This window comes from Heptranchias perlo, chromosome 4 (assembly GCF_035084215.1).
Source record: "Heptranchias perlo isolate sHepPer1 chromosome 4, sHepPer1.hap1, whole genome shotgun sequence".
In the NCBI taxonomy this organism is placed as follows: Eukaryota; Metazoa; Chordata; class Chondrichthyes; order Hexanchiformes; family Hexanchidae; genus Heptranchias; species Heptranchias perlo.
The window spans coordinates 11,203,224-11,226,016 of NC_090328.1; the positions used below are offsets into that span (position 1 = coordinate 11,203,224).

A 22,793-nucleotide genomic window follows, 5' to 3' on the forward strand; every position below is an offset into this window, starting at 1 on the left:
ATGAAATTCTATCATATTACGATCGCTCCTCCCCAGAGGATCCTTAACTATAAGATTATTAATTAACCCTGTCTCATTACGCCATAGTAGATCTAAAATAGCCTGTTCCCTAGTTGGTTCCTTGACACATTGTTCTAGAAAATGGTCTCGAATGCATTCCATGAACTCGTCCACCAAGCTACTTTTGTCAATTTGATTTGCCCAGTCTATGTAAAGATTAAAGTCCCCCACGATTATTGCATTATCCTTGTTACATGCTCCTCTAATTTCCTGATTTATACTCTGTCCAACATTATAATTACTGTTAGGGGGCCTGTAAACTACTCCCACCAGTGTTTTCTGACCCTTGTTATTTCTTAGCTCCACCCATACTGATTCTACATCCTGATTTTCTGAGCTAAGATCCTTTCTCACTACAATTGCTATCTACGTTTTAAAACAAACAAGCCAGTCCCACGAAAAGGAAATGAAACATCGACATTCCTTTATGTTCTAATACAATTCAGTAGTATACAGACCGTTAACTGCAAAAGAATTTCACAGATAAAACTCAAAACATACTGGCCTAGAAATTCAGGAGCCCCCGTTTTTAGGCGCTTACCCTGCGCAAGAATGGTAGGGTCCGAGGAGTCCCCCGGATATCGGGCATGGGACCTCATTCTCGTATCAACATCTGGTCAGAAGTGTGCGCACTGTGGGGACTTTGGAGAACGGGTAGCGCCTGAGAAACAGCAGCTACGCGGCCCAGTTTCTAGGCCACTAAAAATCTTATTGTTAAAGGAAAAATGTACTAAAACGCATCTCACAATGATCAGTGAAGAGGAGGAGGTGCATTCCACCCACAAGGCTCAGCTTTCCAAAGAAAGTTTTGATCCCACCATCTATGTGCCTCTTGAAGGACTCCCAGAAGACAGTTGGCGGGTACTGAGCAGTGTTTGCATGGAAAAAGTTCTTCCCAACACCAGGTCTAAACTTGCCTTTTTACCACTTGTTTTTAAACTCACCATCCCTTATTTGTGGTTTGATTTGAAACAATTATACAAGAACATTCTACAAAATTCAGTTAAATTCCATTAGATTAAAAAAAGGTTATACAGAGTGCGGTAATTTTTGATTGAGTTTACTAAGAAACTGGTCTCGTTGTGTGTATCCTTTTCTTTACGCAGTTCTTACACAGCTTCTTTGATGAGTGCAGACAACCTTTGTAAACCCTGGAAAGAATAAGAAAAACGGAAATGAGGAACACCCATTCCATTACTTTTTGGAAAGACAGACAATCATGCAGAATGATCCGGCATTTATTTACAACTCTCAAAAATGTTGCAAAGTACAATTAATTACTTTTTGAAGTGAAAAAAATCACCTACATGGGCAAACTGGTCAGCCATTTTGAGCAGAGCAAGATCCCACAAACAGCAATGAAATGAATGGTACAGCTAACATGATTTTGATGATGTCGGATGAGGGAAGAATGTTGGAGAACTCTTCTTCAAATAGTTGCTACGGGATCTTTAATGTCCATCTGAACCACCGGGACAGGCAGAAGGGGACCTTGGGTAAACTGTAGTTAGTTTAGATTCAGCTAGACCGGACCTTTTTTTGTTTGTGTTTTAGCCTATGTGACACTTTGGAGCGATAACATATGACAATGGAGGACAGGAGGGGAAATAAAGGGAAGCTGTGTTTTCAGCCATCAAGAGGCACCAATTTTTCCCCTCCCAATTCTCTGCGAAGGATTAGTTACTTTGGTGAAAGGTTTTAAGCCGTTTTCATTTAATTACTGTGTTTTTTAGGTTCCAAGAGAGAGTGCCCTCCATGTCTCGTTGCCCCATTTTTATACTCTTGGGTCAGGAGCTGGTCACCATGTGAGTGCTCCCTTCCACTGTATAATAAGAGGGCTATGAGTACAAATGTTGGGGGGTTGGTTCCCTGCCTTTATCCCACCTTTAGAGGTGGTCTTGACTCACATTTTTGTGGGTCTTTAATTCTGCTGGTTCCCGGATCATGAGGGAGTTTACAAGATGACTCGCTGCCGATGGGTGGGAGAACTACATTAAAGTGCCTTTAAACACTCAACATAGGGTTAAAAAGAAAAAAAAAGACTTACGTTTATATAGCACTTTTCACAACCTCAGGTTGTCCCAAAGCGCTTTACAGCCAATGAAGTACTTTTGAAGTGTAGTCACTGTTGTAATGTGGGAAACACAGCAGCCAATTTGCACACAGCGAGGTCCCACAAACAGCAATGTGATAATAACCCGATAATCTATTTTAGTGATGTTGGTTGAGGGATAAATATTGGCCAGGACGACGGGGAAAACGCCCCGCCATAGGATCTTTTATGATCTCCAACAAGAGATTCTAACCACCTCCCCTTGACATTCAACGGCATTACCATCGCCGAATCCCCCACCATCAACATCCTGGGGGTCACCATTGACCAGAAACTTAACTGGACCAGCCACATAAATACCGTGGCTACAAGAGCAGGTCAGAGGCTGAGTATTCTGTGGCGAGTGACTCACCTTCTGACTCCCCAAAGCCTTTCCACCATCTACAAAGGCACAAGTTTTTTTTTATTCGTTCACGGGATGTGGGCGTCGCTGGCGAGGCCGGCATTTATTGCCCATCCCTAATTGCCCTTGAGAAGGTGGTGGTGAGCCGCCTTCTTGAACCGCTGCAGTCCGTGTGGTGACGGTTCTCCCACACTGCTGTTAGGAAGGGAGTTCCAGGATTTTGACCCAGCGACAATGAAGGAACGGCGATATATTTCCAAGTCGGGATGGTGTGTGACTTGGAGGGGAATGTGTAGGTGGTGTTGTTCCCATGTACCTGCTGCTCTTGTCCTTCTAGGTGGTAGAGGTCGCGGGTTTGGGAGGTGCTGTCGAAGAAGCCTTGGCGAGTTGCTGCAGTGCATCCTGTGGATGGTACACACTGCAGCCACAGTGCGCCGGTGGTGAAGGGAGTGAATGTTTAGGGTGGTGGATGGGGTGCCAATCAAGCGGGCTGCTTTATCTTGGATGGTGTCGAGCTTCTTGAGTGTTGTTGGAGCTGCACTCATCCAGGCAAGTGGAGAGTATTCCATCACACTCCTGACTTGTGCCTTGTAGATGGTGGAAAGGCTTTGGGGAGTCAGGAGGTGAGTCACTCGCCGCAGAATACCCAGCCTCTGACCTGCTCTAGTAGCCACAGTATTTATATGGCTGGTCCAGTTAAGTTTCTGGTCAATGGTGACCCCCAGGATGTTGATGGTGGGGGATTCGGCGATGGTAATGCCGTTGAATGTCAAGGGGAGGTGGTTAGACTCTCTCTTGTTGGAGATGGTCATTGCCTGGCACTTATCTGGCGCGAATGTTACTTGCCACTTATGAGCCCAAGCCTGGATGTTGTCCAGGTCTTGAAGCAGTCCGAGCCTGCATGCAGCATTATTTGAGGGGTTGCGAATGGAACTAAACACTGTGCAGTCATCAACGAATATCCCCATTTCTGACCTTATGATGGAGGGAAGGTCATTGATGAAGCAGCTGAAGATGGTTGGGCCTAGGACACTGCCCTGAGGAACTCCTGCAGCAATATCCTGGGGCTGAGATGATTGGCCTCCAACAACCACTACCATCTTCCTTTGTGCTAGGTATGACTCCAGCCACTGGAGAGTTTTCCCCCCGATTCCCATTGACTTCAATTTTACTAGGGCTCCTTGGTGTCACACTCGGTCAAATGCTGCCTTGATGTCAAGGGCAGTCACTCTCACCTCACCTCTGGAATTCAGCTCTTTTGTCCATGTTTGGACCAAGGCTGTAATGAGGTCTGGAGCCGAGTGGTCCTGGCGGAACCCAAACTGAGCATCGGTGAGTCAGGAGTGTGATGGAATACTCTCCACTTGCCTGGATGAGTGCAGCTCCAACAACTCTCAAGAAGCTCAACACCAACCAGGACAAAGCAGCCCGCTTGATTTGAACCCCATCCACCGCCCTAAACATTCACTCCCTTCACCATTAGTGCACCGTGGCTGCAGTGTGTACCATCCACAGGATGCATTGCAGCAACTCGCCAAGGCTTCTTCGACAGCACCTCCCAAACCCACGACTTCTACCACCTAGAGGGACAAGGGCATCAGGCACATGGGAACAACATCACCTGCAAGTCCCCCTCTAAGTCATACACCATCCCGACTTGGAAATATATCGCCATTCCTTTATTGTCGCTGGGTCAAAATCCTGGAACTCCCTTCCTAACAGCACTGTGGGAGAACCTTCACCACACGGACTGCAGCGGTTCAAGAAGGCGGCTCACCACCACCTTCTCAAGGGCAATTAGGGATGGGCAATAAATGCTGGCCTTCCCAGCGACTCCCACATCCCATGAATTAATTTTTTAAAAAAATGCCCACCTGAGAGGGCAGACGGGGCCTCGGTTTAACATCCCTCAGTACTGCACTGGGAGTATCAGCCTAGATTTTGTGCTCAAGTCTCTGGCATGGGATTTGAACCCACAACCTTCCAGCTCAGAAGACGAGAAGTGCTACCAACTGAGCCACAGTTAACATGGCGATTGCACAATTGGAGATTAATCTCAAATGAGACTGCAGTACAGAGAGTACCACTCCAAAATCATGCTTCAAAACTATGCTGCAAAAAGGATCCCTGGTAAATGTTGATGATCAGATTAGAACAGTAAACTTTAGGACACAATCTACCCAGCTGTGCTTCCCACCGATAGTGCCTATCTACAGAATAAGTATAACGCTGCAGTGTTGCACCCTCTAATGGACAGTCACATCTGCCTTAGCCTTACCCAGGACAGATAGTGTCGACCTGTAAAAACTCTAGGGAAATGGAGTTATGGTAGCCAGAGTGGAAATGTTCTTTGCAATGCCTCAAAATAGCAGACCTGTTTCAGGCGACAGCTGAGACTCCATTCATTTTAATTAAATAATCAAACAGGAGACTAGGGGTCAGCTATAGGGGCGCCAACACTCCAGAATTGCCCAGGAGTGAAAGATTAATCTCCAGGACACTGCTGCGAGCAAACTCTGGAGAAAAATCATCGGGATATTAAAAAGAATCGTCTGCTTTTTTCACTTTCTTTGAACACTTTCATTTATTAGCTGAAAAAATATTGGGAATGGGAAAAATGGCTGTTTGACCAACAGTCAAGAATCATCCAATCGGGTAATGGAGTCAGTTCACTTCCTGATTGGCCGTGGGAATGCGGTGCAACGCCAAAGGATGGGCGACCAATGGCGGGAGTGTGTGGGCGGGGGGGGGGGATTGGAGGCAGGAGGTCATGTGATGAAATCAAGAGTTGGCGACCCTAGTCAGCCGTGACTCGGTGGTAGCACTCTTGCCTCTGAGTCACTGAGGTAAACTGTGCTTTAACGGGGTGCGAGCAGCTGACTGAAACTGCACGAAGACCCGACTTTGCCTGAAATCAGCAGAGCGGTTTAAAATCGGTAAGTGCGGGGTAAGTAGAATTAAACAGAATTTAAGCACAGGAATAGGCCATTCTGCCCAAACGCTCCACACGGGCCTCCTCCCACCCTACTTCATCTAACCCTATCAGCATATCCTTCTACTCCTTTCTTCTTCATGTACTTATTTAGCCTCCCCTTAAAAGCATCTCTGTTATTCGCCTCAACCGCTCCTTGTGGTAGCGAGTTCCACATTCTAACCACTCCCTAGGTGAAGAAGTTTCTCCTGAACCCCTTATTGGATTTATTTATCTTATATTTACGACCCCCAGTTTTGGTTCCCTCCCCCCCCCGCAAAAACGAAAACATCTTCTCTACGTCTATCCTATCGAACCCGTTCATAATCTTAAAGACCTCTATCAGGTCACCCCTCGGCCTTTCCTTTACCACAGAAAAGAGCCCCTAGCCTGTTCAGCCTTTCCTGACAGTTCTACCCTCTTGGTTCTGGTATCATCCTCGTAAGTACTTACTGAATCAGGGAATAATGAAAGCAGTAGAGGACAGGCTTAGACCGTTCAGCATTTACCTGATCTATTTGCTCGGGAGTGGAAAGGGAAAAGGCAGCACGGACATAAGGACAAGGGGCTGAGCCGTCAATCATGAATGCCTGACCGGGAACGAACAGCACCTGAGGAGAGGCAGATATACACACCGCTTAGCCAGAACCACCGTTAACACTCAAACACTACGGACCATATTGTTTTCTCTGCAATAAAAATTCAAACTGATGCAAAGGTTAATGAAAAGGGAGCGGAATAATGAATAAACATAAGGCAGGGCAAATGCTTGAGCGCATTCCAGTCTGTCAGAGAAAGAGCAGCTAAATCAGAAGGCAGGAAGAGCAAGCTAAGGAATCAACAGAAATCTTCAGGGTTAAACTGTGACATGAAATTCAGCAAATATTGTATAGAAAGCAGGTACGAGATTCTCTCGTGAGATGCTGGGGGTAGAAATTGGAACTTGTCGCGGGCCTTTTTTTGGGCAAGAAACAGGGTGAGGCGGGGGGGGAGCGAAAGGGTCCAATTTCACGGGGCTATGTCTTAGGCCCAAGGGCGCCTGAAATACGTCCAATCCCATATTGGGTTCGGGCATTCCTGACGGTCACCTAAAACAGGCTTAAGACCCCTTAAATACGTCAATGAGGAGGGGGCCTTTCGCCTGTTTAAGGACCTTTTCTGGAAGTCTGTCGGCACGGAGGCCTGTTCTGGTTTGGTTCCTTGTGTGGCCTTACCAGCAGTCCTTAAAGTGACCGACGGAGGCCTCTACCAAAATGGTCAATTTTTAAGAAAAAAAAACTTACCTGCATATGGAGCCGGAGTGGGGTTTGAGGAGGTGGGGGGGGGGGGGGGGGGAGGGGGGGGGGAGTGCCGAGGGAGCAACAGTGCTCATCCCAGCTCCACAGCACCACTGCGGGCCTCTGCCTGCCCTCCCATTCGCCTCCTCCTCCCGCCAGATCTACCTGGTTCTTAAACCAGCCTTCTTCAAACCAGCGAGCTGCCTCTGGACGACCGACGAGGCCTAATTTGGACGAGCCTCAGGTCTCCGGAGCGCCCTGCCTATTTCAGGCCCAAAATCATTTCAGGACTGAGTGAAGGAGGGCGGGGTTGAAGAGGAGAAAGAAAAGGGGGTGGGGTGAAGAGGAGAAAGAAAAGAAGGGGGAAGGGTGAAGAGGAGAAAGAAAAGGAGGGGATGGTGAGAAGAGGAGAAAGAAAACGAAAGAGAAAAGGTTCTCCTCTGGGGGGGGTGGGATGTTCTGGGAAGAGTTGCTTCTGTTATCAGTCAGGCAGTTACCTCTTTTTGCAGGGCCTTCTTGGAGATTAGTTGGAATGTGTCTGGGATTCCCTTTAGCTTCATCCAGAAGAACATGCCAGCACTAGGGACATGCCAATCAACTTCATCTGGAAAAAAAGTAAGAAGTAGCAACAGATACGGAGAAAGGTTCATGAAATATTAACCAAAGAAGGTATTATAAGACTTGCGTATAACTGTCAGCTCAGCTAGGATAGGAAGGAAAAGATGGTGAGGAGTCCATTTTGTCCGGTTCTGCTTTCCGGTCCCTGAATAAAAAAAAAATTCAGCAGGTATGGAACAGTTCTACAGTGTATCAAAGAAAACTGGAGCCGTACTATATTCAAGTGTAACTGCTCCACTACTCTGACTACGTGCAGGGAGAGACTTTACCCATGCAGTCCCTAAACCCTGGCCAAAAATATTCCATTTTGCCAATTACTTCGAGGCAAAAGAGAACAGGAAGGTGAATGGTCTGGATGTGATCCTTCCTCAGTATTCGGTTCTAATGAAGAGACACGATAATTAAGTTGATCTTCCTCCCTCTTTCAGCCCTTTCTTGTTTTCAATTTCCTCAAAATCTCTACACGTGCGGATGAATTATTTATTTTCTGGCTTTGGTGAGCTGAAACGTAAAGCAGCTTGCCACAGTGCAAGGAACACCACAGCCTGTATCCCTCCGCCATTAAGCTTTCCATTTTATTGGCACATTTAGTCCTTTGTGGCCTGTTGGTTAAAGCATTCTGCAACCTCTTCACAAGGTGAATACGGTTGAGGAAGGCAACTTAACTCATCCCTCTAGAAAAATATAACCCCTCCATCACTGCATCCAACTTTCCCATAAATGAATCCAAGGTTTTTATCTCCAATACCCTGCCCAGAAGTCCATGCTGTCCGTTGATCACTTTGCAGAAAGAATTTCCTGACTTAGGCCCTAAATTTGCCTGTCATCAGTTTGAACCTGTTTCCCCTTCTCCTCTTTCCATAGCATATCTTGTGGCAGTACTCCAGAGTTACCCTCCCTTTAGGTGTCGACCTTGGCTCGGTTGGTAGCACTCTCACCTCTGTTAGAAAGTTCGTGTAAACTTCTATGATTCTATGTACAGTTTTGGTCACCCAATTATAGAAAGGATATTATTAAACTAGAAAGAGTGCAGAAAAGATTTACTAGGATGCTACTGGGACTTGATGGTTTGACTTATAGGGAGAGGTTGGATAGATTGAGACTTTTTTTCCCTGGAGAGTAGGAGGTTAAGGGGTGATCTTATAGAAGTCTATAAAATAATGAGGGGCATAGATAAGGTAGATAGTCAAAATCTTTTCCCAAAGGTAGGGGAGTCTATAACGAGGGGGCATAGATTTAAGGTGAGAGGGGAGAGATACAAAAGGGTCCAGAGGGGCAATTTTTTCACTCAAAGGGTGGTGAGTGTCTGGAACGAGCTGCCAGAGGCAGTAGTAGAGGCGGGTACAATTTTGTCTTTTAAAAAGCATTTGGACAGTTGCATGGGTAAGATGAGTATAGAGGGATATGGGCCAAGTGCAGGCAATTGGGACTAGCTTAGTGGTATAAACTGGGCGACATGGACATGTTAGGCCGAAGGGCCTGTTTCCATGTTGTAAACTTCTATGATTCTATGACTCTAAGCCTCACTCCAGAAACCCGAGCACGTAATCTAGGCTGACACTCCGGTGCAGTCCTGAGGGACGGCTGCACTGTTGGATTTGCTGTCTTTTGGGTGAGACGTTAAACCGAAGCCCCGTCTGCTTTCTCAAGTGTACATAAAAGATCCCATTAGCACTATTAAATGATAAGCTGGGGAGTTCTCCTTGTGATGTGACCCACATTTAGCCCTCAACCAAAACCACCAAGACAGGTTATCTGGTCATTTATCTCGTTGCTGTTTGTGGGTCGTTGCTGTACGCAAAATGGCATTTGGGTATGACCAAAAAAAAATGAAGAAACACATTTACATCAGCATATCCTGGAAACCATTTTTAAAGACTGACAGTAACTTCGAGGGCAAAACAATTTCTTGGTACTTATAACACATTTACATCCCCAAGTTTCAAAGGACAAGTCAAACCCAAAAGAAAATATAATTGAGTAAACCAGTTTTCTTAAAACTCATACCCGACATTGCAACAGTGATTACACTTCAAAAGTACTTCATTGGCTGTGAAGCCCTTTGGGACAACCTGAGGTCGTGAAAGGCGGTGTATAAATGCAAGTTCTTTCTTTTTATCCCGTTCAATATCTTATCTACTTCTAAGACCCTGCTCAGGAGCTTTCTTTCAAATTAAATACTTCTGCATAAACCAGGGTCATAGTATTAAAACAGCAAGAGGCGAATATTTACCTCCCAGCAAATAGCAGTTAGATTGTTTTGATGTAATCCATGTATAACTGGAGTGATACTGATAGATTAGGTGAATGGGCAAAACTGTGGCAAATGGAATTCAATGTAAACAAATGTGAGGTCATCCACTTTGGACCAAAAATGGATAGAACAGGGTACTTTCTAAATGGTAAAAAGTTAAAAACAGTGGATGTCCAAAGGGACCGAGGGGGTTCAGGTACATAGATCATTGAAGTGTCATGAAGAGGTGCAGAAAATAATCAATAAGGCTAATGGAATGCTGGCCTTTATATCTAGAGGACTGGAGTACAAGGGGGCAGAAGTTATGCTGCAGCTATACAAAACCCTGGTTAGACCGCACCTGGAGTACTGTGAGCAGTTCTGGGCACCGCACCTTCGGAAGGACAGATTGGCCTTGGAGGGAGTGCAGCGTAGGTTTACTAGAATGATACCCGGACTTCAAGAGTTAAGTTACGAGGCGAGATTACACAAATTGGGGTTGTATTCTCTGGAGTTTAGAAGGTTAAGGGGTGATCTGATCGAAGTTTATGATATTAAGGGGAACAGGTAGGGTGGATAGAGAGAAACTATTTCCGCTGGTTGGGGATTCTAGGAGTAGGGGGCACAGTCTAAAAATTAGAGTCAGACCTTTCAGGAGTGAGATTAGAAAACATTTCTACACACAAAGGGTGGTAGAAGTTTGGAACTCTCTTCTGCAAACAGCAATTGATACTAGCTCAATTGCTAAATTTAAATGTGAGATAGATAGCTTTTTGGCAACCAAAGGTATTATGGGATATGGGCCAAAGGCAGGTATATGGAGCTAGATCACAGATCAGCCGTGATCTTATCAAATGGCGGAGCAGGCACGAGGGGCTGAATGGCCTACTCCTGTTCCTATACCAGTTACAGGGTTTCCTCTGCGGGGATCTGTGTTCAACAACTTGAGAGGAATGGACATGCAGGAGTGACTCAGAATAAGGGCATTGCCTTACTGCACACCTACTCAGGACCAGTCAGTTTATCGGTTTGTGGGCTGTTTTCTCTTGTCTAAACTGAGTATTTGACAAAACCTGCCGATTATTCTGACTGTTGCAGGAGACACAAAAAAAATGGCAGTAAATGTTTTGGGAAATAGACCAATTCGTACAGACACCGGCAGTAAACAGTGGACATGCTGTACATCACCTGAACACATCTATTTAAGTAAAATGCTGGAAATATGCCTCAAGTCTGTCAGCATCTAAAAAGATTTTTTTAAATGGCAAGGTTAACGTTTTGGGTGTTTACTCTTTGCCCGATACGCTAACCGGTCTTTTTGGGTGTATAAGTCTTTGTGGTTTTAAGGGGAAGCTAGATAAGTACATGAGGGAGAAAGGAATAGAAGATAGGGTTAGATGAAGAGGGGAGGGAGGAGGCTCATGTAGAACATAAACACCGGCATTAACCTGTTGCGCCAAATAGCCTGTTTCTGCATTGTAAATTCTAAAAAAAACTAAGTATACCTTTGCCTGCTAGGCTGACCTATCTTTTCGGGTGTATACCTTTGCCTGCTGGGGTGACCTAACTTTTTGCTGTTCAGATGATGATGGACCTGCTGTGCTTTTCCAGTTTCTATTTTAGATTGTCATCATTTTTATCTTCTGTTGAGGACTACTCCGAAAAGGTCAAACAAACAGACAACAAACTCTGTAACTTGGGATTATTACAGCACAGGGATTGTGAAAAAAGCAACAATTAAAAATGTAAACCAGCTGTTATTTAACCAGGAGTAATTTCTAGTACTTAGTCCCGCACTGCAGCTCCTCTTTAAATAGTCTACTGGAGTCCTTCTAATCTTCAGAAGTGGGGGGATAATGGGAGTTGGCGGCAGACGGATCTGGAATGAATTTACTTAGATGAAAGTCTGTACGTTTATATCTCAGGCTTGATGGCTTCAAGAGAACAAACCATCAGGGAGCCTGTAAGAGTGCTGCAGGATTCCTTCTACCAAATGGTAGTGTTAGAGGTTGGTGTTGGTGTTCCCAGTAACCACCGGGGATGTCGTTTATTGGAATCATCCATCTAGTTTCCTTTTTGCAGCTAAAGTCTACGAATGCCAAGGTCAATTTCCATAGCAACAAAGGGCAATTAGACATTTAAAAACATTAAGTTGCTAATAATCAAGAGTTTAGTCTATGGGACCCCATGTAAAGAAAGACTTGCGTTTACATAGCGCCTTTCACAACCTCAGGACGTCCCAAAGTGCTTTACAGCCATTGAGATACTTTTGAAGTGTAGTCACTGTTGTAATGCAGGAAATGAAACAGCCAATTTGCACACAGCAAGGTCCCGACAAACAGCAATGAGATAATGACCAGATAATCTATTTTATTGATGTTAGTTGAAAGATAACTATTGGCTAGGACACCAGGGAGAACACCCCTGCTCTTCTTCGAAATAGTGCCACTGCATCTTTTATGTCCACCTGAGAGGGCAGAAAGGGCCTCGGTTTAACATCTCTTTTGAAAGATGGCACCTCCGACAGTATTGCACTGGAGTGTGAGCCTAGATTTTGTGCTAAAGTCTCTGGAGAGGGACTTGAACTCCAAGACCTTCTGATTCAGAGGGGAACTTGCTACCAACTGAGCCACAGCTGTAATGCATGTGAGTGAAAGGAACCTCTGGGACCTCGGTTTAAATGCAGCCCAAATGGGCCGGCTAGGACTGCAAGTATCCTACGTGTAGACAGTCTTAATGTAGAAAAATGTCTTCACAGGAAAAAAGGGGACACTGAGCCAAAGAAGGAGATATTTGGAGGGGTGACCAAATGCTTGGTTTTAAGTAGAGTCTTCAAGGAGGAGAGGGAGGTGGAGAGGCAGAGTGATTTGGGGAGGGAATTCCAGAGCGTGGGGCCTAGACAGCTGAAAGCAAAGCCCCCAATGATGGAGCGATGGAAGGAGGGGGAACGCACAAGAGGCCAGAGGCAGAGGAATGGAGAGTTCGGGAGGGGGTATTGTAGGGCTCGAGAAGATTACAGAGATAGAAAGGCAATGGACTTTTTTAAACACAACAAGGATGAGAATTTTAAATTTGAATCAGTGGGAGACCGGAAGCCAATGTAGGTCAGCGAGGACATGGGTGATGCATGAGCAGGACTTTGTGTGGGATAGGAGACGAGCATTAGAGGTTTGGATGAGCTGAAGTTTATAGAGTGAACCTGGCCAGGGAAGCACTGTAGTAAATCGAGTCTGAGGGTAATAAAGGCATGGATGAGTTTCAGCAGCAGATAAGCAGAGATAAGAGTTGAGGTGGGCGATGATAGAGGTGGAAGTAGGCAGCCTGTATCAACAGAGAGGATATGGAGTCAGAAACTCATCTCAGGGTCAAATGGGATGTCAAGATTATGAACAGTCTGATTTAGCCTGAGACAATGACCGGGGAGGGCAATGGAGTTGGTGGTGAGGGTACGGAGATTGTTCTGGGAACAATATTCCTTCAGCCATCTCAATGATTAGCTGGAAGAAACTGCAGCTGATCTGAGACTGGATGTCAGATAAGAGTCTTTTTTAGCGCAACGATTCTGCAACTAATGGCGGTTAATAATAATCCCTGTCAAGATATCTTTAAAACATTTTAAGTTACCTAAACTGTTCTTATCCAACAACCGTCAGTACTATGGATGTATACTTTACTTCTTGTTGTACCACAACAATAAATCTGCAAACACACAGTGGCATCTCTCCACCATCTACAAGGCACAAGTCAGGAGTGTGATGGAATACTCTCCACTTGCCTGGATGGGAGCAGCTGCAACAACACTCAAGAAGCTCGACACCATCCAGGACAAAGCAGCCCGCTTGATTGGCACCCCATCCATCACCCTAAACATTCACTCCATCCACCACCGGTGCACAGTGGCTGCAGTGTGTACCATCCACAGGATGCACTGCAGCAACTCGCCAAGACTTCTTCGACAGTGTCTCCCAAACCCTCGACCTCCACCACCTAGATGGACAAGGGCAGCAGGTGCATGGGAACAACACCATCTCCAAATCACACGCCATCCCGACTTGGACATACATATCGCTGTTCTTTCATCATCGCTGGGTCAAAATCCTGGAATTCCCTATCTATCAGCATTGTAGGAGTACCTTCACAACACGGACTGCAGCGGTTCAAGAAGGCGGCTCACCACCACCTTCTCAAGGGCAATTAGGGATGGGCAATAAATGCTGACCTTGCCAGCGACACCCACATTTCGAGAATGAATAAAACAAAAAGATACTTCTGCATTTGAATTACACTTTTAGAACACAGCACTCTCTTCGGGTTACTGTCATTCAATTTGATCGCACGGCTTTGTTCAATTTAACAGCTATTTTTGGATGTGTTCGTGTACGAATCTTCCCTTTACTGGGTGTACACTTAGTTTTTTCAGTTTAAGCAACAGGGGAAATGTCCGGAATACATCTTGGGGATAATGTTACGAGTCTCTGCTCAAGGGGGCAGAACAAGGAGGCCCATTGTGTCTGTGCTGGCCGAAAATGAGCCACCCAGCCTAATCCCACTTTCCAGCACTTGGTCCGTAGCCTTGTAGGTCACGGCACCTCAGGTGCACATCCAGGTACTTTTCAAATGAGTTGAGGGTTTCTGCCTCTACCACCCTTTCAGGCAGTGAGTTCCAGACCCCCACCGCCCTCTGGGTGAAAAAATTTTTCCTCAGCTCCCCTCTAATCCTTCTACCAATCACTTTAAATCTATTCCCCCTGGTTATTGACCTCTCCGCTAAGGGAAATAGGTCCTTCCTATCCACTCTATCTAGGCCCCTCATAATTTTGTACACCTCAATTAAATCACCCCTCAGCCTCCTCTGTTCCGAAGAAAACAACCCCAGCCTATCCAATCTTTCCTCTTAGCTAAAATTCTCCAGCTCTGGCAACATCCTTGTAAATCTCCTCTGTGCCCTCTCTAGTGCAATCACATCCTTCCTGTAATGTGGTTACGGATCCGAGGCAGGTAAATGGGAGTTAAGATACGGATCAGCCATGATCTAATTGAATGGCGGAACAGGCTCGAGGGGGTGAATGGCCTCCTCCTGTTCCTACGTTCCCATGCTTGTGAGAGCCTCGTCCTTACTAGCAACGCCCATACCCCGCGAATGAATAAAATGAAAAAAAAAAATAATTAACTCAAACTATGGGGGTAAATTTCCTCGTGGATTCCAACGCCATAACTTTGATGGAAACCCCGTTTAGGCGACTAAAAGGAGCTTCCATTGAGGATAGCAGAAGCTCTCCCATGGTAACCTCTGCAAGAAGAAAAAAACAGCTTATTTATAGACAGACACATAGAAGGAGGTAATTTATGGTTCCGTTGAATGTAATGATTTGAGCTTGTAACATCTAGCATTAAAAATGTACAAAAATATTTCCTCAGTGGGTTCTGTGTTAAACCATCGACAGTTCGAAAGCAGTCAAGACCATTCGGGAATTGCAGCTTGTATTTCTAATGTGCTTCACGTGGAGGAGCATCTCAGGATACTTTAACTGGGGCCAGAGCGGGCGCGATCATGGTGTGAGGGGATTTGTGTGGGGCGGGATAGGAGGAGAAAAAGCTGAAGGCAAGGCCAATGCGATAAGGTTTTAAAGAGGCTTTTGGAAGAAAATACCACAGGGCCGGGACGTCATGGAAGAGAAACAAAGAACATGCATTTATATAGCGCCTTTCACAACCTCAGGCTGTCCCAAAGCGCTTTACAATCAATGAAGTACTTTTTGAAGTGTAGTCACTGTGTAATGCAGGAAAAGCGGCAGCCAAATTGCGCACAGCAAGGTCCCACAAACAGCAATTTGATAATGACCAGATAATCTGTTTTAGTGATGTTGGTTGAGGGATAAATATCGGCCAGGGCACTGTGGAGAACTCCCCTGATCTTCTTCGAAATAGTGCCATGGGGTCTTTGATTGAAGTTTTCAAAATATTAAGGGGTAGATAGAGAGAAACTATTTCCACTGGTTGGGGAGTCTAGGAGCAGGGGACACAGACTAAAAATTAGAGCCAGGACTTTCAGGAGTGAAGTTAGGAAGCCTCCGAAAGCTTGTGAATTTTAAAATAAAATTGTTGGACTATAACTTGGTGTTGTAAAATTGTTTACAATTGTCAACCCCAGTCCATCACCGGCATCTCCACATCTTGAGCATGAAGGTTGAGGATAAGAGTTTGAACACTGGAGGGGAGTTTTCTTTTATTCATTTCATTCATTCTTGGGACAAGGGCTTCACTGGCAAGGTCTGCACTTAATGCCCATCTATAGTTGCCCTCGAGAAGGTGGTGGTGAGCCGCCTTCTTGAACCACTGCAGTCCATCTGGTGAAGGTTCTCCCATAGTGCTGTTAGGAAGGGAGTTCCAGGACTTTGACCCAGCGACGATGAAGGAACGGGGATATATGTCCAAGTTAGGATGGTGTGTGACTTGGAGGGGAACTTGGAGACAATGGTGTTCCCATGCACCTGTGGCCCTTGTCCTTCTAGGTGGTGGAGATCGCAGGTTTGGGAGGTGCTGCTGAAGAAGCCTTGGCGAGTTGCTGCAGTGCCTCTTGTAGATAGTACACACTGCAGTAATGGTACGTGGAGGGAGTGGATTTTTAAGGTGGTGGAAGTGCAAGTGGGAAATGTTTCGGAAGTGGAAGAAGATGGTCGCTGCTAAAATGCCACAGATTGTTCAGTAGCAGACGTAACTCTGAATTTTATTCTGTTCTTTGAATCCTCGATTATTTTTGATTACACCTCTTGTGAGGCGCCTTGGGACTTTCTCTATGTTAAAGGCGCTGTATAAAATGCAAGTTGTTGTTGATGTTCATGGCGGTTTATGTGGTGATACTTTTAAACTTTGCAAGCTTTACCTTTCAGCCATCTTTCAGCAGATGACAGCATGGCGTCCCTCTGCTTGCTGTAAAACTCCACCACACTGTCGAAGAAAGAATGTGGAAAAAGAACAATTCTCAAATCAGTCACTAGTGTCAGTAATATCTGTTGTACAGAGAATTAAGTTATTCTTTTAAGTTCTCTCTTTTATCTTCTTCCAAGACGCACACATCCAAGTCGGCTTATTAAAAAAAAAATCTAACTGTTGCTTTAAACAAATTGGACACCAGCCGTTCCTTATGGGGTCTGTGAGTGAGGTTGGCAATTAGCATCAAATTGCAAGAGGTTTTGTGCTGGGGCTCAACAGGATTTGGGATAAAGGCCCCGAATGTTGACGGCAGGACCTCATTATTGTGTTGCTATTCCGTTTCCCATTGGGGGAGGGGGTAAGGACCTCAACACATGAATATGGGTCACCCAGACAGGAGAGGTGGGGAGGAAAGTTGTTTCTTATAAGTCTATCTGAGACCTTACAATGAACCGATCAGGCCATATTTAGAGCACTGCGTTGTAGTCACCACACCGCAAAAGATATCCTTCGCATTAGAAAGGGGACAGAAAAGTGCAACAAGTCTCACTTCCAGGTGATTAGGGAAGCTCAAGCTACATAGTCTACAAAGGGAATGGTTAAAGGTATCATAGTATGCTTCAGCACAGGAAGAGGCCATTCGGCCCATCATGCCTGTGCTGGAAGGTAGTGGCGGAGGGAATAAAAGTGTGGGGGGGGGGGGGGCGGAAGAGGTCGGGGTGTCATGACTCCCCAGTCAGTTTGAGGTCGGCTAACTCGACCGAAACAAAGCCCAAAAAATGCCTGTGGCAGTGGGTCAGGGCTGCCAACTTCTTGGGGCTTCTGCAGTTGAGAAGGTCTCACTTCCGATGCCCATCCTGCTGGCTTTGTTGATATTTTTTTTTTAAAAAGGGGACTTGCTGTCTACCTCTTCTCAGATTCCCTGATCTGAGGACTGGGTCGGTGGCCGGGGGTGGGGGGTGGGGGGTGCACACAGTGAGGCCCACTAGTTGTTGTGGGAGTGACTCCATTTGGGCCCCCCGCCACACTAAGTGAAGACCCAGAAAGCACAAGTAGGATTGAGTCATCATGGCTTCCTGGGCTGGTCATCAGGATTGCATATGTCTCACGGACCCTGTAAGGAAGGATGGGCTTCGATGGACTTAATGGCCTCTTATGTTCACATTCGCATTTAATTACACAGAATTGCATAGAATTTACAGCACAGAAACAGGCCATTCGGCCCAACTGGTCTCTGCCGGTGTTTATGCTCCACACGAGCCTCCATCCCACCCTACTTCATCTCACCCTATCAGCATATCCTTCTATTCCTTTCTCCCTCATGTACTTATCCAGCTTCCCCTTAAATGCATCTATGTTATTCGCCTCAACTACTCCATGTGGTAGCGAGTTCCACATTCTCACCACTCTCCGAGTAAGGAAGTTTCTCCTATATTACCTATTGGATTTAGTAATGACTATCTTATATTTATCAGCCCTAGTTTTGGACTCTCCAATAAATTAATGACAATGAACCTAGAACTGCTGAGAAAAAAAAAAGGAGAATTAAATATAACCCTCCGGCTACCTCACTATCCTATTACTTACAGAGACAAAGAAGGGCAGATGTTATGTCGGAGTCTTTACCTGTCGACGTGCTTCAGGAAGCCATTCTTTCCCCAATGCTGAAGCAGCTGCATAACCATGAGCTATAATGGAACATACATTAACTGTACACACTTTGTCACGCTTAAGTAATCAACAACAGCAAGGGGTGAACACAAAGTTGGATTTCTCTGTGCAACATCAGGAGACATGATGCGGGGGGTGGGGGAGGAGGTAATTTTAACCTAATTCCCTGGGTGGGAATCCTATGGGATCGGGTGGGATGCCCCTTTTACATCCCGCCCAAATATTGACTTCAACGGAGAGTAAAATCGGGTGGGAGGTAAAATCAGAACTGCACCCGATTGCGTCAGTTTCCCGACAGGCGGGTTAGGTTAAAATTGCTCCCATATGTTTCCCGCTATAAACAGACCGATTGACGATTTGTCTGAATGAGTGGTGACAGACCGATAAAGGCCAGTCGCACCCTGACGGAACGGGAGCAAGGCCAACAACAGGACCAAGAAAACGCTTCTTCGATTTTTATTTAGGACGGTAGCACAGCCAAGGAACAGGATAGAATGGAAGAGATACATCGTACGTTTGATAGAAAGGGAGAGTGTCGTTTACCCGACCGATCCACTGATCTGATTGATTTTTTCAGCCTTGGCACCTGGTTCTTTTTTGAAAGCCGATTAAGAGTTTGACCTTCACGCACAGACTCTGGAAAGTTTTCCCCATTAATTTGCTGCAGAAGAGGTTAGGTCTCAGAGCTGTGATGATGTAAAGTCGATTAATAAAACATCTGCTCACTTTCTTAATTGTTTTACAAATTCTACCTAGAGCTGCAATCTAATTCCCTTATTATACCCAACGTGTCCTTCAATTAAAATTACTCTTCAGCTAAGTTATTCTTATATTAAGTTGTAGATACGAAAAAACAAATCTACAGTTGGATACGGATGTCAGCAGAAAAGGAACCATGCAGATAAAAAGACCGAATTAAAATGTCATCGAAGAGCTGGAGAATCCGATATCGAAAGCAAAATACTGCGGATGCTGGAAATCTGAAATAAAAACAGAAAATGCTGGAGAAACTCAGCAAGTGAGGCAGCGCCTGTGGAGAGAGAAACAGAGTTAACGTTTCAGGTCAAAGACCCTTCATCAGATGTTAAAGTGTTCAAGTTTTTAAGCAAGTACAGAGCTAGGGAAAGTGGGGGAGGGGGGAGGGGAGGGGAGGGGAGGAAAGAACAAGGTCTGTGAATATCAGGGCGATATCTGTAATCACGGATGGATCTGAAACATGAAGGGTGGAGTTTAAGTTGGAAACCACGTGGAATAAGTCGGAGCTGGAGACAGTTGCTGAGGAAAGAGATGTCGCCATGAAAGCAAAATCCTATGATTTCCCTGAGTCTGCTTAGAAGAGAATGCAGATAGGGTTAGATGAAGTCGACTTGTGTGGAGAGATTGAGTAGAATGGGCCTATACTCTCTGGAGTTTTGAAGAATGAGAGGTGATCTCATTGAAACGTATGAGATTCTGATAGAGCTTGATCGGGTAGATGCTGAGAAGCTGTTTTCCCCTGGCTGGAGAGTCTAGAACTAGGGGTCATAATCTTAAGATAAGTGGTTGGCCATTTAGGACCGAGATGCAAAAAAATGTCTTCACTCAGAGGGTTGTGAATCTTTGGAATTCTCTATCTTGAGGGGGTTGTGGATGCTCAGTTGTTGAGTATATTCAAGACTGAGATCGACAGATTTTTGGACTCTAGGGGAATCAAGGGATATGGGGATAGGGCGGGAAAGTGGAGTTGAGGTAGAAGATCAGCCATGATCTTATTGAATGGCGAAGCAGGCTAGAGGGGTCATATGGCCTACTCCTGCTCCTATTTCTTATGTTCTTAACACCGACACAGACCAGTTGGGCAGAATGGCCTGTTTCTGTGCTGTAAATTCTGTGTAATTATAAACGGCAACGAAATATAAACTGTGGAAATAAAGATCAGACTGTGCAACAAAAACTAATGAAACTACCTGGAAAGGTATGTGGACCAAATCGTAAAGAGGTCCAGCAACCAGTGTTGGAGAACGGTGGGGTTTCTAAGCCATTCGCTGCGGGGAACTGAAGTGGATTGTTCGGTTACAAAATCAAAAAGGCCTACAATTGGTTTTGGCGCAGGGACAATCGGCTGACAATCCCCAAGCTTGGTCAGAATGAGAACAGTTGTGGCACTACCCTAGGGATCAGGTCCTGGCAGGACGACGACAACAACAACTTGCATTTATATAGCGCCTTTAACTTAGTAAAACATGCCAAGGCGCTTCACAGGAGCAATTATCAAATAAAATTTGATGCCAAGCCACATATTAGGACAGGTGACCCAAAGCTTGGTCAAAAAGGAAGGTTTTAAGGAGTGTCTTAAAGGAGGAGAGTAAGGTAGAGAGGCAGAGAGGTTTAGGGAAGAAATTCCAGAGCTTAGGGCCCAGGTAGCTGAAGGCACAGCTGCCAACGGTGGAGCGATGAAAACTGGGGATGCACAAGAGGCCAGAATTGGAGGAGCGCAGAGATTTCGGAGCGTTGTAGGGCTGGAAGAGATTACACAGATCGGGAGGAGCGAGGCCATAGAGGGATTTGAACACAAGGATGCGAATTTTAAAATCGAGGCATGACCGGGTTAGCGAGCACAGGGGTGAGGGGTGAACGGGACTTGGTGCGAGTTAGGGTGCGGGCAGCAGAGCTTTGGATGAGCTTAAGCTTGCGGAGTGTGCAAGGTTGGATGCCGGCCAAGAGAGCATTGGCATATTTGAGTCAGGATGTAACAAAGGCATGGGGATGAGGGTTCCAGCAGCAGATGAGCTGAGGCAGGGCCAGAGACGGGCCATGTTACGGAGGTGGAAGTAGGCGGTCTTGGCGAACAGTGTAACGAGAAACTGGATTGACAGGTGGACGGATTCAACAGCTGGAAATCCCTCCGATTGCCGATAGGCAGTGACATCGCAAACGCACCGAGGAACATTCCCTCCCTTTGGTATTTTTAACAAAATGGCCGACACCGTCTTTTAGAAATGGCAGAGGAAACCTTCCCAGACAGATTTGTCTTGTTGCTACAGATGGTGACCAGAAAAATTCTTTCCCCATGCATCACATGGAGTTCCTTCCAGGTGCTGAGTACAACCGGATTGAGAGAGAGTTGGGATAGAGTAGGTGAGTGAGAGAGATTGAAAGCAAGCGAGTTGAGAGAGATGTATAGAGAGAAATATGGAGAGTCAGGCTTTCATTTATTAGGCTCCTTACCTCCATCTCTCATAGTGTTTCACATACAATCAATTACTTTTACAGTGACTGTGTAAGGGGAGAATGGAAGAAAGGTCCATTTTCTAAACTTGGGTTCATAATTTATTTAATTCTAACTTTTGGAAATGTATTTATTCCAGCTAGGCGGGGATTAGCACAAAATATTTGCACTGAAATGATATGACAGGAAATAATTCAACGCTTCGAACAATTATTTACTTAATACAAAGAAGAGATGGATTGTTTGAGGAGATGGTTAAGTTGTCTGTCAAAAGAGATTATTTATTCATGGCGAGTGATTATTCACCTACCCAGTCAATCAAACTAATTGTTCATTTAAGTCAATCGATTATTTAGTTAGGCAATTTGTTTATGATTCAGTCAGAGACGCCAATTACTCTTTTAAGGCAATTGATTATTTGTTCCCTTGCATTGCCCACATTGCAAAATAAATCAAGTTTATTTATTCAAGCCTGTCCATCAAGGTTCAATAAAAATCCAGTAATATTTATGCATCCACTTAGCGCAGCTACTGTGCAATAAGTACATACACATATAAATATTACTAGAATTTACTGAAGTTCAACTTCTGATCAACAGGCTCGAGTAAAACGACACCACACAACCCTGCCACGGCAACCTCTGCAAGACATGCCAGATCATCGACACAGATACCAACATCACACGAGAGGACACCACCCACCAGGTACATGGTTCACACTCCTGTGACTCGGCCAATGTTGTCTACCTCATACGTTGCAGGAAAGGATGCCCCAGAGCATGGTACATTGGCGAGACCATGCAGACACCGTGACAACGGATGAACGGACACCGCGCAACAATCGCCAGACAGGAGGGTTCCCTCCCAGTCGGGGAACACTTCAGCAGTCAAGGACATTCAGCCACCGATCTTCGGGTAAGCGTTCTCCAAGGCGGCCTTCGAGACACACGACAACGCAAAATCGTTGAGCAGAAATTGATAGCCAAGTTCCGCACCCATGAGGACGGCCTCAACCGGGATCTTGGATTCATGTCACGCTACAAATAACCCCACCAGAGGAAAAAAAAGTTATCTGTTTTTAATACAACTGGACATTCTCTCTCTCTCTCTCTGCCTTTTGGGTCTCTTTCTCTATCTGTCTGTGCAATCTGACCCATTGTGTATTCAGTATACTTGGATGTAATGTTTTCCGTGGCTAACCTGTCTGAACACCAACGACACCTTTGATTGCTGTGATCACCTCCCAGCCTAATATATGCTATGCTTCACTCGCTCACCTGACGAAGGAGGTAAACTCCGAAAGCTTGTGATTTTCAAATAAAATTGTTGGACTATAACCTGGTGTTGTAAGATTCCTTACCTTAAA

The 22,793-nt window shown here is 45.4% G+C and overlaps 1 protein-coding gene across 4 annotated transcripts in view; it reads right to left on the bottom strand.

Annotated features, from left to right (window-relative positions):
• Positions 1 to 463: 463 nt before the first annotated feature.
• Positions 464 to 22,793, bottom strand: part of aadat (aminoadipate aminotransferase) — a 73,472-nt gene continuing 51,142 nt past the window's right edge. For all 4 annotated transcript variants that reach the window (XM_067982478.1, XM_067982481.1, XM_067982477.1 and 1 more), the window contains 5 exons: positions 18,175 to 18,236; positions 16,499 to 16,563; positions 7,262 to 7,368; positions 5,997 to 6,098; positions 464 to 1,211 (listed from right to left, as the gene is read on the bottom strand). In XM_067982478.1, the coding sequence (XP_067838579.1) occupies positions 1,170 to 1,211; positions 5,997 to 6,098; positions 7,262 to 7,368; positions 16,499 to 16,563; positions 18,175 to 18,236 (378 nt within the window). In that variant the 3' untranslated portion in view covers positions 464 to 1,169. The remainder of the gene's footprint in view (positions 1,212 to 5,996; positions 6,099 to 7,261; positions 7,369 to 16,498; positions 16,564 to 18,174; positions 18,237 to 22,793) is intronic.